The sequence below is a fragment of the Rutilus rutilus genome, assembly GCF_951802725.1.
Source record: "Rutilus rutilus genome assembly, chromosome: 3".
Taxonomy (NCBI): domain Eukaryota; kingdom Metazoa; phylum Chordata; class Actinopteri; order Cypriniformes; family Leuciscidae; genus Rutilus; species Rutilus rutilus.
Window position 1 is genome coordinate 17,200,669 of NC_140211.1, and position 15,957 is coordinate 17,216,625.

At 36.6% G+C, this 15,957-nt stretch overlaps 3 protein-coding genes across 4 annotated transcripts; 1 reads left to right on the forward strand and 2 right to left on the reverse strand.

Moving 5' to 3' along the window:
• Positions 1-1,323: 1,323 nt before the first annotated feature.
• Positions 1,324-6,101, reverse strand: LOC311286937 (E3 ubiquitin-protein ligase TRIM39). Its single transcript, XM_084403408.1, has 7 exons — positions 6,057-6,101; positions 5,210-5,769; positions 5,034-5,129; positions 2,836-3,069; positions 2,619-2,766; positions 2,439-2,465; positions 1,324-1,973 (listed from the first exon to the last, which is right to left on the reverse strand). The coding sequence occupies exons 2-7, from the start codon at positions 5,765-5,767 to the stop codon at positions 1,399-1,401; spliced, it is 1,638 nt and encodes a 545-aa protein (XP_084259534.1). The 5' UTR covers positions 5,768-5,769; positions 6,057-6,101; the 3' UTR covers positions 1,324-1,398.
• Positions 6,102-6,517: 416 nt separating this feature from the next.
• gmpr2 (guanosine monophosphate reductase 2) lies at positions 6,518-12,602 on the reverse strand. Of its 2 annotated transcripts, XM_084403420.1 has the most exons (10): positions 12,511-12,602; positions 11,983-12,109; positions 11,704-11,823; positions 11,197-11,280; positions 10,934-11,107; positions 10,757-10,838; positions 10,562-10,668; positions 10,379-10,421; positions 8,082-8,241; positions 6,518-7,858 (listed from the first exon to the last, which is right to left on the reverse strand). In XM_084403420.1, exons 2-10 carry the CDS (start codon positions 12,067-12,069, stop codon positions 7,669-7,671), a joined length of 1,047 nt encoding a protein of 348 aa, XP_084259546.1. In that variant the 5' UTR covers positions 12,070-12,109; positions 12,511-12,602; the 3' UTR covers positions 6,518-7,668. The 2 variants fall into 2 exon arrangements, with proteins under 2 accessions (XP_084259546.1, XP_084259547.1); XM_084403421.1 differs by lacking the exon at positions 12,511-12,602 and having other exon boundaries at positions 11,983-12,131.
• Positions 12,603-12,757: 155 nt separating this feature from the next.
• nedd8 (NEDD8 ubiquitin like modifier) lies at positions 12,758-14,039 on the forward strand. Its single transcript, XM_084403436.1, has 4 exons — positions 12,758-13,133; positions 13,334-13,381; positions 13,492-13,574; positions 13,658-14,039. The coding sequence occupies exons 1-4, from the start codon at positions 13,116-13,118 to the stop codon at positions 13,776-13,778; spliced, it is 270 nt and encodes an 89-aa protein (XP_084259562.1). The 5' UTR covers positions 12,758-13,115; the 3' UTR covers positions 13,779-14,039.
• Positions 14,040-15,957: the final 1,918 nt, after the last annotated feature.

A 15,957-nucleotide genomic window follows, 5' to 3' on the forward strand; every position in this document is an offset into this window, starting at 1 on the left:
CACCTTCCAGGGCTTAACTGTCAGAGACAGAAAAACAAGATAATCATTCATTGACAACCTCATAGTCTTTATGGTTCCTCAGCCACACAATTCAGAAACCAGTCTCAGGAAATGGTGTGACGATCCCCATTTAAGCAGATGCTCTGACCACTCCTAAATCCCACTCAGTTTTCCCCTTTACCAACACCTCACAGTAGAATCTCTCAGAGGAGAACCTCTTTTGTCAGGACGCAAGGATAGAAATCAAACCTCTTGTCATTGTGTGGGATGTCTTGCTTTTAGTCTCCATGTCTCGTCTCAGACAGGATGAGCTTTGGATGAGCTGTATCAGGACCCAGAATCACATCCAATTGAAAGAGAATCCAGAATAAATGAATCACAGCTTCAGAATTCAAAGATTTTGATGAGTTAAGTATTCAAAACAAAGATGTTTGATAGAGTTCAGCATTTGAATTTAATCACATTGTTGTTACTGCCACATCTACTGCAGCTCTGAGGAGACACGATTTTATAAATATTTTGAATTCGTTTTCATTTTTAGTTAAAGTTTTAGTAATTTTGCCATTTTTATTTGTCTTTACAGTTATGTTTAGTTGTTTTAGTACATCAAGTTAAACTAAATGAGAAATGTTAACCCTAATGTTTTGAGATGCCAATGTTTGAATTTTTTGTTTTTCGTTCGAAGGTTAAGTTTTTAATCGCTCAGTGATGAAAAACACTCAAATAAATCATGCGTTCGGAAACGGCATTCCAGACAAATATCAAACTGACATGATTGGAGGCTTTAATGATTAAAGCCATACTGACAATAAAGTGATAGCCTATACCAAAATGGAATACATTAATATTTCTATATTGTCCTATTAATCTAATATTTTACTTCCATTCGTGGAGAGCGAAAATGCATGTTACATTTGAGCAATAAAGTGCTTTGCTTTAAATGTTAAATCATCTGGTCATTTTTAACAACAAGAATACATTTCTGAGGAAAAGTGTTTAGCTGCCGCACAAATCTTTAATATAAACATGAGCTGACACAGCGTTGAGATACTTACATTGATTTACCTTTAATCCAGCACTGACTGTGAACTAATCAAAGTTTAAGTGTCTTCAATTTAAAAATGTAAAAGTAAATGTTGCTCAAAAAGACGTTTCCTGGTTGTCTTAATACCCTGACGTGATTAGACAAACAATAGGGTCCTGAAATGATGGTGTTATCTATTCAGTCTCAGTATCAGACAAAACATCAAAATAATAGAGATAATGGTATGATTTTTTTTGTGTGTGAATTACTGTCATGATTCAATACGATTCATCAATAAAACGAATTTAAAATTCATCTTTATTTGAGGTGTTACTGTAATGTTAGAAACATGATTGTGAAAAGCAATTTTTTTTCTACAAATGGTTATCATTGACTAAAATCCACTTATTCTTGCTGACAGGTGAGATGATCAGTGGGGCTGAATTTGTATCTCCATTATTAAAGCCTGGGCTGAAGTAAGGATAGAGTTTCTCAGTAAAAGACTGATCGGTGAAAGAGTAGATATGAGACCTGGACTCCACATCATAAAAGGAGACCAGACCCTCCTCATAATCCACAAACACACCCACCTTCTGGGGCTTCACTCTCAGGGAGAGAGACACAGACAGACAGTCACAGGCCTTGTACTCGCTTCCATTCCTCAACCATAGAGTCCAGAGTCCATTCTTTGGACTCAGAGTGATTATTCCCTTCCTGATAGCAGACTCCCTCGCCACACCTAAGTCCCACTCAGTTTTCCCTTCTACTTGCACCTCAAAATAAAATTTCCCAGAGGAGAATCCCTCCTTCCCCAGGACACTGGGACATTTATCAAACCTCCATGGATTGTCTGGGACAATCTGTCGTGTTTCTCCATATCCAACTTGTTTGTCATCTTCAGACAAGAGGAGTTTTGGGTGTGCAGTGTCAGGATCCATAGTCACATTCACTGAGAGACAGATCAGAACATGTACTTAGCAGACTTTTAACATACTTGCGTAGTACAGGATAAACAATACAACCATAGTATACGGGTATTGCATTAACTTTTTCTTTTTTGTTATTGTCCCATTAAAACTTCCTGGAAATGTTTTACAATGTGTGTTCATCACTTATATTAGCTACTTTTCAAATGCCCTTTATGTATAGATTGTATTGTTTTACACTTGTCCCAGACTTTCAATTTAAAAATATTATTTATTACTTTTAGTAAAAAAAAAAATAAAAAAAAAAATCATGTGATGTATGTATATCAAATGCTGGACATTGTTTGTAGACAAATTAAACTAGTGAGATTCTTTTTCAAAAAGTTCACACAGTCCAAATAGTTGAGGAAACACCCATACATCTATAAATGTGTTAATGTTTGTGTATGAATGTTTAAATGTAGGGAAATGGCACAGATGACTTGTACCTGTAAACTTCTCAATCCTCCTCAGCTCTGTGGAAACAATTTATACATTTGATTAGTATTCTTTAAAGAACGTAAATAAGTCGTAGAGCTTTTAAGCATAATTAAATTCAAATAATTCAAAATAAAAATGCTAGAAAAACCAAGCAGTTTTCATTCTAATCATCACAGTGAGAAGCTCACCAGCTCCTGTAATCTTCACCATTGCACCATTGAGAAATTCTTGATGCTTTGATAGAGCTCTCCTCAGAGCGTCCTCCCTCAGATAAGTGTCAGTACTGATCCCAGTCCAGATCTTGGTGTCAAACGGGCTGCACAGGGATGGATAAGTCTACAGCAGGAGAGAAGCGTGTTGAGTGTTGTCCTGTGATGTGCTGCGAGCAGAGAGACAGACACTGACCTGTAGGAGGTGCAGGTGATCTTCAGTGTGTGAGAGCTGCTCCAGCTCAGTGTTTCTTCTCTTCAGCTCAGTGATCTCCTGCTCCAGCTCTCTAATGAGCTCTTCAGCCTGCTTCTCTTCTGCTTTCTGCTTCTGCTCCATCACCTCCAGCAGCTCAGACTGACAGCTCTCAATGGAGCGGAGCAGATCCCTGAACAGCTCAACACAGTCCGCTTTCTCTTTTTCAGAGCTTTGCTAAATAAAGGACAATGTACAGTCAAGTCTTATGACGTGGATACCAAGCAGATAAATAATTATGTGGATGTGACATGAATTATTGATTTGAATTTAAAGGCAATTCCCACAGGTCATTTTTGTTGCAACGGATAAATGAGATGCAAGAGAATACACTAGACAGATATAGATAGATATTCTATTGTAACTATTCTTATCTCTTTGTTTATTTATAACGAACATTTTTTATCACAGCTCTTATTTTCAATTTTAATAAAAAAAATGCTACCATTTTCACTTTTCTACTATCCAGTGACATTTCGGAAAACGCCTATACAGTAACAATCGTAACTTGAACAGAACATTTTTTCCATCATGCATTTTTCCTTTCCACTGCACTGCTTTTTCATTGTTTAAACACGCGCTAGGGTAGACGGACGTGTTTGACAGTTGCCCAAAGCTGATCTTAAGGTAAACAGCGCATTCTTATTTCAGGGTTGTTATTTAAGCAGACAGTTTGCCTTGTGCATTCAGTATAGCAGCAAGGTTGCAACTGAACTATATGCATTTTATACACTTACATTACATTCTTGGTCCAATTCATGCAATAAATGCATGTTCTTAAAAGAGCGAGGTTTTCTAGCATATTTCAACTGTTCATGGTATGACCTATTTTAGTAGTGGTGACCAAATGACACTTTAAAATCAGTCAGAGATACAAGTAAATATGAAGATACCTAGGCTATTCATTCATGAAGATAAATTAAACTCCCCGTTATTAGCACGCAAATATTTCTGTCCGTTTTTGCTCGTGTGACAGTTGATTTGCATTCTACAGCACTTCATCAAACTTCTCAACACACAGCCCACCTCAGGCTCATATTGTTTTTAATCAATCCCCAAATCGTAAAAAACACAAACACTATCTGTGCCTAAATTGCTCTGATTGGGACGTTTGGGTGAATGAGAAGAGAATGCATGATGTGCTTAACTCTTATCTTGGTCACAACAAGCCACTTCCTCTATTTATATTACTCAATTCCTGTAAAAGGTCCACCTTTATAGATTTTGGAGGAGTTAGGAAGGCATATAATATTCTCTTCTTTGATTATATTATCTCATCAGGGTCTACTCTGATCTCTACCGTACCCCCTAGGCCTAAGGTTCTTACTCTACAGCAATAAACAGACTGGGACAATACTATACAGAGTTTTGAGGGCAGTCCTCATTCTCATTTTCTTATTTCTTGCAGAGGATATTTTGTTCAATATATGCGCTGTCTTTATGAAAATCAGGTGTCTTTTTCTGAGGGTCGCGGTCTGTGGCTGGCTTCCGCTTGCTCTCTCCAGAAGATCTCACACACACACACACACACATCTACAACTCTGCTAGAGAGCTCAAAAAGGCCCCATTTTATAATCACTAATGATTCAAAATATCTCTACATTTGCGAACATGTTGCTTCTATTTGCGTCCACATATTTCCTGCGTGCGTTAACTGTTACATTACTTTCCTCAATGCTTGGTTTTACCTGCCTCAATGCTTTCCTGTTTGCGTCAATGGCATTAACAATTCACACATTTTTTATTTGATCAGTTTTCTACCTTTCTAGACATTTAACTCCTAACTATTGTCACACACAACAATGCTCCTGTTCCCCAGACCACTTGTTCACCCACACACATAATGCAACATACGTCATTTTTACAGGATGTGGTCTATACACGTGTGCACAGTATATGTTTTTGTCCCCTTATGACAACTTCACGGCCCCTAGAGATTTTCCAAGATTTGTAATTTTCTTCTTTTTATTATATCTTTTCTTATCATTTAGATCTTTATATATGTTTAGAAGAGAACACTCTTGACAATGAACTGCTAAAATGTATATCTTAAATGCAATTTATGTACATAATTAAATAGATCAATCATTGTTGTGTTTCGATCACATTAAAACTTTGTATGACCATGCAACAAGACTTACCTTGCTGAGCTGTACCAAGCATTTGATATCTTCAATTTTCTTCATTCTGTTCTGAATCATCAAATGAACCTCAGCCTGCCTTCTCCCAAACTGAGACTGTGGACAGAAATGAAGCGTTTTTTTTTTTAAGGCAAAGTCATTAAAGTACAAATAAATATAGATTAAGCATCTTTCACCTTCCGTTCTTCACTCTCCTCCTCTACAGTAACAGTGTTGTGGGTTTTGTGGTCTTTTATCGTACACGACTTGCACACACAAATCTGATCATCTCTGCAGAACAGCTCCAAGGGACTCTCATGCTTTGGGCAAATATAATCATCCAGATTCTCCACAGGGTTGATAAGTTTGTGTTTCTTCAGTTTTGCTACGGTGTTATGAGGCTCTAGGTGTGTTTTACAGAAAGATCCTTCACAATGCAGGCAAGACTTTAAAGCTCCTCTCTTTATTTTTGTGCAGGCATCACATGGTATTACTCCAGGTTGGACAGGACTTTCTACCCTTTTCAGTTGTTCAATGAGATCTCTGAACTCTCTGTTGATGTCAAGATCTGGTCTCAAGTGAAAGTCCTTCTTGCAAAGAGGGCATCGAGTCTCCAAACTGCTGTCCCAGTGTTTAGTGATACATTCCATGCAGAAGTTGTGTCCACACGGAATGGTTGCTGGGTCGGTGAAGAAATCCTGACATATTGAACACAGGCACTGTTCTGCAGCCTTGGAACTGCTGGAAGAAGCCATCACTGGAGGGAGGAGAAAATAATGATTGTACAAAGGATATAAATACACACTTAGGATATAAGATAACTCTGCCTGCCCCACCCTTTTAAACAAATTTAACCTGTCAAACCGGTTTTGAGACAGGATGTGAGATGCAGCATATAGTTTAATTGACATTACACAAAAGATTTGCATTACAAACAAATTAAATTTGAAAATGCCACATTTGCACAATTATTCATACATTAAAATAAATCATCAAATGCATCAATTAACAAGCGCAAAAACAAAAATTAGAAGCTTTCCTTACCTCTGAGTTGGTGTGCCCTCGGTGCAGCTGTGGTGTACTGCAAATGGAAGGAGTGTACATTGCCACCTGTTCCTCATTGTACGTCACCTTCTTTCATAACATCATAACCCCTCCCATGCAATTATGTTGCAACTGACTTTACTCTGGTGTATTGTGCAGTAACATACTATCATTTTAAGGCTGACTGATGTTCTCAGTAAGATGCACACTGTGAGAGTAAATCACAGGGACATCTTTTAAATAATCTGTATGTAATATCTTCTGCATGAACTACTACTTGTAGGTTTTAAATGTAATAAAAGAAGGGCGGCAGCATGTTTACATTCCGCTTGAAAAACAGATCAAGGGCTTTACAGACACAAACACAATTATTTGTATTCAAATTGTAAACAAATATTTTCTTATGCTCAAGATATTTAACATACTGTACCTACAAAGCAAAGAACACACATAGCAAGTCATGATTATCCAATTTATTTATTTTCATAATACAATACAGGAATGTTAACTCCTGAACATCTGAAATAATTTGATCTGGAGTTATTTTAAGTGAAATATGTAAGAAAAAAAGATCAATATCAATATGGATTAAATTAAACCGTCCACTTATCAGCCAACTGGGACCATCTAGCTCTAGTTAAGTGGGGAAATGGGTTTCAATTCTTTCACATTCATTCTAATCTGCTCCATAGGCAAATTTAATCATAATCAATGAGAACGCTAAATGTAATGGAATATCAATAGCATAAACAGTAAAACAAAAAGACAAAAATTAAATAATTTAGCTCAATTAAGTGTTAAGTAGAAAATATTTGAGTCTGTAGTATATCTAACGATCAAACCAGGCTAAAATGCATAAAATCATGCCAATACTATGACAAAAACTGATTAAGACTTCAAAAGATTGTGTAATACCACTGTATTTGCAACATACAAACACAGGAGAAACTGTTAAAAGGGTAAAAAAAAATACCCTTGCTTTGGTCTTCAAATATATGCTATATAATAGAATTGTATACATAACGGATGTCTTTAACATATTGTACAACAGACCGCTAATACTGTAATAATCTATTAAAGGATTTGAGTTGGTCCAGGGAGAATAGAATATCAAATCAGAATTATAAGACATTAGGCATAGACAGTTAGATTCACAAAGTCTAAATTATTTGGATAAAATATAAGGCTCTAATAGAGTATCTTGTCTAAGGTTGTTTAGACAAATTACCTGAAAATGAACTCAAGATTTCAGATTATGACCTAAAACACTAAAACTGCACAAAACATACACTATCATTACAGTGTCCTTGAATACTTCAAAAATTCTAAACTTCTAATTCAAACTTAGAAGTTTCCAAAGACTGATTAATCAAAAAAATGAAAGGCCATGTTGTGGCCAATACAGCATCTGGTGAATTCAAAAGCTGACGTGTGAACCCAAAAATACACATTAAACACTAAATGACAATGTAAGTGTCATTGTGTGTATGTGTCTGTGTGTGAGAGAGAGAACAAGCATATGTGTGCATGACTGTGGAGAGAATAAAATGACCTTTGCATGGATTTGGCATACTTTGGCCCAATATGGACCTGGTTAAACCTTAGAACCGGCTTAATTATCATTACCAAACACTGTGTTGAGTTGTTGGGTGACCCTAATGAAGGTGGTACGACGACTCAGCTCTTTCAGCTTAGCAGCACCCACGTACGTGCAGGTGGAACGAACTCCACCCAGCACATCTCTCACCGTCACCTCCACAGGCCCTTTGTAAGGCACTTCAACCGTTTTACCCTCCGATGCCCTGAAAACACAATAATGACAGCCAATCTTAATCAACTCAAGAGTTGTGTAGATGGTTTGAAAATCTTTTTAAACCAGAATACATGGTTTTAAATCAAACTGGCCCTTCGCTTTCATACTCAGGCTTGTTTTTTTGCATGATCATTATTTACCAAGTAACATGAATGTACCGCAATGTACAAACCACTAGATAAATTAATCAACAAGCTCCAGCATGTGCTTACCTATACTCTGCTACACCTCCTGCATGCCTCTTCATGGCCGTGTCTGAGCTCATGCCATAGAACAGTTTGTACTTTGTGCCGTTCTTCTCTATGGTTTCGCCCCCACTCTCAGAATGGCCAGCAAGCATTCCTCCCAGCATCACAAAGTCAGCCCCCGCCCCTGTGACACAGTTTAGCCAAACAAACACAGGCCTGAAATGACACCGGTTGAAACTGGAAGAGAAATATTATTTTCCTATGTGTATTCAGTAAATACCATTGCTTATACACAATTAAATTAGTTCATTTAGCATGAGGTACAGAGATTACCTTGCATAACTTTGTGAAAGATACATTTTGTTTTTGCTTTTGAAATTAGCACTCAGTTCTGAAAACAGTCTGCAGTTTGTCCCTGAAGGGAGGATGTGTAGAAAGGAAGGATATTTTTTTATCATTCACAGTATATGTTCTTTATGTTTAGGTTTTAGCTTTTGTTTTTATATATAGTTTTTTTATTTTCAATGGCAATTTTATTTTGAAATTGTGTGAAAACTTATTGTATGTTGTTTTCTGTCTCTCTCTCTCACATGTTTCATTCTATAGCCATATACTGTGAAAAAAGAAGTACTGAAAAATACTTCTTTCTGTAGTCAAGGTCAGTAGGCCTGGGAAAATGGACCTCAATGGAGTCAGATCAAATGTTTCCAATTACAAAACCTTTACTGCATAAGGTAGCATATTATGGGATGTTGAGAAAGACCAAGGTGGACAAAGATGAAATGGGTGTGGTAAAAAAATCTGTTAATTAATCTGTTCATTTGCTTATGAAATACATTTTTGATGTCTTTGTTCAATGATAAATGAATATGTATGATTGTGCTGAATAAATACTCTATATTTTAGAGCTCAATTTTGTAGCTCTCTGAAATACACTTTGGTAGTAAGAGAGACTGTCCTAGATCACGTTCACAGACAAATAAATCTTGTTTGATTTTTACCACTGAGAGACCTGAATTTATTTAACAGATGAATTTCCACCACTTCACCAACAGCTGAAAATGTGGCCTTCACAGGTAGTAAGGCAACAAGGAATGTCCGAGTCCAATGTTCAAACTAGAAGTATTCCACTAGTTTTGAATGGTCGTATATACAAATTATTTTAATGCACACCAGAAATGTGTATTTATAGTTTAATTGAGTTCTCTATAACTAATAAATTTGTAACATTCACATTGTTATTGAACTAAACTGAATCAACAGTGAACAAAATTGAGCTGAATAATGATACTACTGTCTTTTTTGAGCTGCTTACAGCTTATGTTGTATTCGTTTCATAATTGAAGAACTTTGAAACATTTATACTGTTATTTACTGTTTAATACTGTGAAGTTGCTTTGAAACAATCTGCATACTGTAAAAAGTACTATAGAAATAAAGGTGACTTGACCTGATGTGATTATCCTGCTTATACCATGATTACTAGCCAGCATGGATAAGATAAAGCTGTCATAGATGTTTGCAGCACAAAATTTGCATGAACGGATTAAAATTAACACTATTCTTTGTTAGTTATTTTATCAACGGGTCATTTAGATTTAGAATTCTGAAGTGAAATGATGTAGATTACATTTATTTGAATGAAGTCGAGAAAGAGATTTTGCGTGTGAATTACTTGCGTCTCTATATAGTGTTAGCTTTATTACTATGATGGTCAATTTAAATCATTCTGTTGACTATAAGTAACATTGCACCAACATGTCTACTTACTCTCAGAGTGTCAGTACAGTATTAGTAGACTGGTAGGGTTAGAAAAAGTTGACATGTACTTGCAAAGCTACTTATAGTCAGTAGAATTTCTGTTGGAGGACCATCACAATAAAGAGTTAGCAGATATTAAGCAGACAGTCTACTAATGATCTAATGAGAGTTAGTTGACATGTAGTTGCAACGTTACTTACTGTCAACAGAATGTTCAGAAGGGACCATCAAAATAAAGTGTTAAACAAGTGTCTGTGCTCCTGAATGTTTCATTGTGTACACAATATCTTGCCTAAATATAAAGTCTCTGCCTCAATAAAAAAATGCTGTTAGTTTTTGTGTGACACGTCGGCTTATCTCTGTGGGAAAATGTGCTTCTCTTGCCTTGTGGTGGCTTGGAATTCCATGGGGAATCGGATATATGCTTTTAGACTTAAGTCAGATGTCCAGATATTGGATATGTATCTGATTTAAAACCACATTTGGAAGTGGCCCAGAAGAGATACAAAAATTTCAATATGTGCAACAATATCTGATCTGTGTTAAAGCCCAAGACTCACCAAATGCCTTGGAGACGTCACCTGGGCAGGTACATCCTCCATCCTACAGAAAGACAAAAACAGATGAGTCCCACATATACATGATCAAAGACTCTTTTTACACAAAGCATGCAAGTAGAATGGTGGGACTGTTACTATTCATTTCTACTGAAAGAAGTTTGCTCTCAAACACAAGAGTCTCACAGATATGATGTGTCCACTCAGGCCGTGTGCAGCGTCAGCGCACTCAATGACTGCACTCAGCTGAGGATAACCCACGCCGGTCTTCTTACGAGTGGTGCACACAGAACCTACACACGTGAAAATATTTGTGTAAATGGTGTAATGTGAATTGGAACACCATCTGAAACTTTGTCAATAATTGACTGATGATGTCACCTGGTCCAATGCCCACTTTGATGATGTCAGCACCAGCAAGAATCAGCTCTTCAACCATCTCTCCTGTGACCACATTGCCAGCCTACAAAACACAAATGGATTTCAAAATATTAAGATGATTGCTAATGAGATAATGCAAACAAAATGTTTAAATGTTGACGTTGAAAGGTAACCGACCATGATCGTGTGCGTAGCGAACATCTGCCTCACGTCTTTCACAAAGTTGACAAAGTGTTCGGAGTAGCCGTTGGCTACGTCCACACATATGTACTGAATTTGAGGTACAGCACCCATAATGGCCCCCAATCTCTCAAAATCCCCCTCACTCGTCCCTGTGCTGACGGCTACACTCTGGAGACAGAAAGAAAGAGGAAGTGTGTCTGAGCCAGATCATCTAAATATCAACAATCTAGATAAAATCTAGCAAAGATGCCGCTCACCTGTAAGCATTCTGGGTGCTTGGCAGCAAACTCCTTCCAGTCATCCACAGAGTAATGCTTATGTATGGCTGTAAAGAGAGTAAACTGCAACAAAAAAAGAAAGAAAAAAAGAATGATTTCAACTATTAATATATAATGTATATAATATATAAACACCTGCTGTCTGTTAAATGGACAAAAGGGTATACAAATAATAAAAACCTAAATTATAGCTATCAACTCTTCACAAAAAAATTCTTTGTCCTCTTAGAAATCTAATAATTCATTTTAAACATCTGTTTTTCATGCTTAAAACTAGGTGCAGGATACATGAAAAAAAATTGTCCACTTGGTCACATAATTGCTCTATTTTGACCACTGGACTCCACATCAAGTCATGCTGACATAAAATATAGACCAGTGAGATTGCGTTTGTGATCATTTTTCTGTTCTTTAACATTTTTGACATTATGAAAGTATTTGTTTAGGCTGTTCAGCTGTGTGAAGATTCTAAGAGTTCATTCATACTTGATGTAAGGCTAAAGCCATTTCAAAAGTCCCCACGGTGTCCATGTTGGCGGCGATGATGGGAATCCCACGATAACTGCCCTTCGAGTTTCTGAAAGTAAAACTGCGCATGAGATCCACCTGAAACAGAAGAGAGTGTGGAAAAAAAGTAATGACAGAGAACCCATTTGCACTGCATGTGTGATTGCAATAAAACTTTAAATAAACTGAGGTCAGACTAAACCTAATACTCAATATGTATCCTTTAATGCAAATGAAAATGTGTCAAGAATGACTAACCTCACTGCGAGATTTGAGAGTGCTTCTTTTGGGTCGAAGCAGCACGTCCTTGAAGTCGAGCTTGATATCATTTTCAATTCGTGGCATGGCTGCTGAAGAGGATGGCCTTGAAACTGTATCTCACTGTCTGTAACAACAAGAGAAGAGAAAGAAAAACATTCCCACTACAGTTATGGGAGTTGCAGGGGTTGAGAAGGGAAGGGGGAGGGTGATGCACTGTGAGACAGGAAATATCCTTTTTTATATAAATATCTTATCTTCAAACTCTTTGTAATACCAAATAGTTATTCCATTTGAGACAGGAGAGTTAACCAATGCATCATAAACTAATATAATTAAATGACCCTTAAATGTATCACATCTGGTTATGTGTTCTGCACGTCTTGTCTAACTGTCAGACAACCAGTCCTAGGCCATAATAGCATAACTTCTATGTCACCTTGACACTATGTTTTGCTGTTTATTACAAACAAATATAAATGCGTCCTAATTCATATGCTTTATTTACCAAATAAATGATTATCCTACCTATAATTGGAGACGTGCACCTCTTGTAGTAACGTTATAAATGAGAGAATGAAACCTACTTCCGGGTTGGAGGCGGTTATGTTAGGAGGACGGATATTTACGGCTGTCAGCGCATGTAGTCTCTGTGCTGACGACTCCCGCATGAATTCAAGTTCAACCCTTCCGCGAAAAACTACAAAAAAACGTTTGCTTCGCAGCTTACTGTCGCAATAAATGTCGCACACTTTATAAAATTTTCCGGATACGCAGTTAAGATTCAACTAAAATAGTGTGTTATTTAGTGTTAGTTCAGTAAGCTATGTGATAAATGTAAATAAGCTACATTTAAGTAATAAAATCTAAAACAATTAGATAATTTTATAAATTCTAAATCGTCTTCTGGCATCGAATGCCTTTATTCTCATCATAGCGCCTCGGAACTGTTCGTACATACACTAGAGTGGTAGGAATTATTTTTTAGTAACACAGGAACTTCGAGTACGGTGGTGGAGAAATTGTGGGAATAACTGATTGTAGAAATCTGAACTTCATCTACTGTCAGTTAATTAACGTTATATTTGTATCCATTTTTTCCTGCATGAATTTCTAGAACAAGAGAAGCCACAATGCTAATCAAAGTCAAGGTAAGAATTTAACGAAGAATATTGCATTTTTTTCAGCACAGTAATTGTCCAGTTCGCTAGTAGCTAATTGAATTATTTCATTAAATATAGAAAGGCGTTGTGAATCCGACAAACGGTCATTTATTAAAAATTGCATCAGACCAATCAGAAGGAAATCTAATGCCTAAATAAATGACTAATCGTATGCATTGTTTTTAAAGACGCTCACTGGCAAAGAAATCGAGATTGACATCGAGCCCACAGACAAGGTACAGTATAAAATACTTGAACGATGAACGCTTAGCTGTGTGTTAACACGCAGTCATTTATAGTTTAAATTGTAAACGACCATTTGATTTGATGTGTCCATCCTGTTCAGGTGGAGAGAATAAAAGAGAGAGTGGAGGAGAAAGAGGGAATCCCACCCCAGCAACAGAGACTCATCTACAGTGGAAAACAGATGTAAGGCATTTTACTCACACGCTCATCTTGCTCCGGTACATTTCTTTATCATTATTCTAAACCCTCCATCTTTTCCACCTCAGGAATGATGAGAAAACGGCAGCGGATTACAAGATCCAGGGTGGCTCTGTGCTGCATCTGGTTCTTGCTCTAAGAGGTGGCCATCTCCACCAGCATCCCAGCAGCCTCCTTCTAACTGTGTAACCGCCAGTCCTGCCTTGACCACCTTAGATATCCAGTGTACTCGCACATGTCACTAGAAACCATTTGAACCATCTGGACTGACGAGTGGTAGCCACTATAATCTTTGTTTGCTGGAACATTCATCAGCTTCTCCTGTTAATGCCACTCCCCCTTAATTTGTTAAGAGCATGACTGTGCTCTTGTTAAGTTTACAAGAAGTGTTAGAAATCAAGGTAAAACTGATGTATCAGTTTGTCAATAAAAAGTGATGCAACCATTTAATCATGTTGTAAGAATGTTTATTCTTTCACCGTTCAAAGGTTTTATAGTTTTTCCTTAATCACTTGAGCTCAATTCTTGAATTTGAATTTTTTCAGATCTTCAGATCTGAATTTCTTATCAATTTAAGCAAATTGCAAGAGTAAGTACAATTTCTTGCTATTTGTAAAATAGCTGAAATTGTCAAACTCTTCACAACTAATAAACAATCACGTGAGCCATCACATGCGAAATGATCCATTCAGTTCTCAAAATCTTTTAGACGTACATGTATATTCCATAAATATCTATGACATGGAATGTTTTCTGTATACATGAATCAATTTGCTACAAAAAAAGTACTGTATACATAAAAATGGGCTTTTTTTTTTCTTCTGTGTATTACGGTATTGATCTTTTCTAGTAAATTTTTGCCTGTTGTTGAAATCTATGTAAAAAGTGCCGTGTGACAAAAGTGGCAAACATTTCCAGGGTTGACCAGTACGGCTCATATGATGACATAAAAAAAATTCATTTTGGCTAATTTACTCACACAATTACTAGGTTTTTGAAGCATAAATGAAATGTTTTGGGAGAGTTACTCCATTTTTCAGACGTGGAATAACGTTGTGACAGTTGCACAGTTTAGATAATAATGAGCCAAAGTGATTGAGAAAAACTCCAATATGAACCCATGTGGTGAATCAATACGTCACCTGCAAACTGAGTTGAAAATCCTTTTAAATTCTTACAGATGTGACAGCGTTGAAACTATTGAACACGGTGACCATAATCTGCCTACAGGTGGCAGTGCTGCACTTTTTTTTTTTGCCAAGAAAAGCACAAGTCTTCCTTGGTTCAGCATATAGATTTATTCATCTTGTAATACACACTTTTCAAACAAATACAAAACCTACAGTAAACAAGAAGACTCTGGTACAAACCGTTCACCCCCAGTTATGTGTAAGCGGCAATTTGAACGTGATGATTTTTTTTTTTAATCGTTTTAGACTGTACATATCTTAATATAATCTATAAAAGTCATTGTCTTGTTGATTTATATAGTTCTGACAAGGACATTCAACATATTGACATCAATCATTTGTTACTGATGGTGACAATCAAATAGGCTACCTACGTGAAAATGAACAGAAATCATTTTGCATGGCTTTTGGTATCGCATGTATGATTGACTGTGTGTGTGTGTGGATACGAAAGATTTATCTTTCAGCACAATCAAAGTCGCATGTTCCATATAAAATATACATTGTGTTTGTGTTCATCACACAGCAGGCAGTGCTGGATACTGAGGCACAGCTCAGGAGCAGCATTACTAGAACCAAAGACGCTCGATACATACAATGATCAAAGTTTACAGTCAGTCTTTGATTCACTGATGACAATGACAGGTATCGCCTGGCTAGGACAGTGGAACTAAAGGCAGTGTTTATTATGTAAGTGCGAAGGTTATAGATTTGATACTATAGTCTCTAAGGAATGTGGGGGGTTAAGCTCATGCAAAATGGATGTGCTATGACTTACACTGTGATCTATATATTATATTGCTTTTTATACAGCACCTATACATTACAGATCTGCAAAAAACAACAACAACAAAAAACAAAGAACAACTGGGATTTTCCATAGTCTTCACAAGTGGGTATAGGTGTGACATCAACACAGAGGCACAATGACCAGACCCTGTGACCACTAAAAAGCCTTGTATGTTTGTATGGACAAGTGGCATACATACATACTGAACACTTGAGCATATGTCATTTACTTACACATTTTAATGTTTAATTTATTTTTTAAAGAAAATTAATTCTCTTTAAGGCTTGTTTCATTTTGGTGTGTAGTTTCATTATTTAGTATATTAATGTAATCATTCAGACTATGTAATAAATCATAGGTTTGTTATTATATATAGCTTGATCGATTG

Coding starts and splice junctions, on each gene's coding strand:
- LOC311286937 (XM_084403408.1), bottom strand. CDS start 5,767: ATGGCTTCTTCCAGCAGTTCCAAGGCTGCAGAACAGTGCCTGTGTTCA. Junction 2,767..2,835: donor ATCACCTGCACCTCCTACAG/GTCAGTGTCTGT, acceptor CTCCTGCTGTAG/ACTTATCCATCCCTGTGCAG. Junction 2,466..2,618: donor GGTGAAGATTACAGGAGCTG/GTGAGCTTCTCA, acceptor TTGTTTCCACAG/AGCTGAGGAGGATTGAGAAG.
- gmpr2 (XM_084403420.1), bottom strand. CDS start 12,069: ATGCCACGAATTGAAAATGATATCAAGCTCGACTTCAAGGACGTGCTG. Junction 10,669..10,756: donor CAAAGTGGGCATTGGACCAG/GTGACATCATCA, acceptor TCACGTGTGTAG/GTTCTGTGTGCACCACTCGT. Junction 8,242..10,378: donor TGACGTCTCCAAGGCATTTG/GTGAGTCTTGGG, acceptor ACTGTGTCACAG/GGGCGGGGGCTGACTTTGTG.
- nedd8 (XM_084403436.1), top strand. Junction 13,382..13,491: donor ACATCGAGCCCACAGACAAG/GTACAGTATAAA, acceptor CATCCTGTTCAG/GTGGAGAGAATAAAAGAGAG. Junction 13,575..13,657: donor ATCTACAGTGGAAAACAGAT/GTAAGGCATTTT, acceptor TTTCCACCTCAG/GAATGATGAGAAAACGGCAG.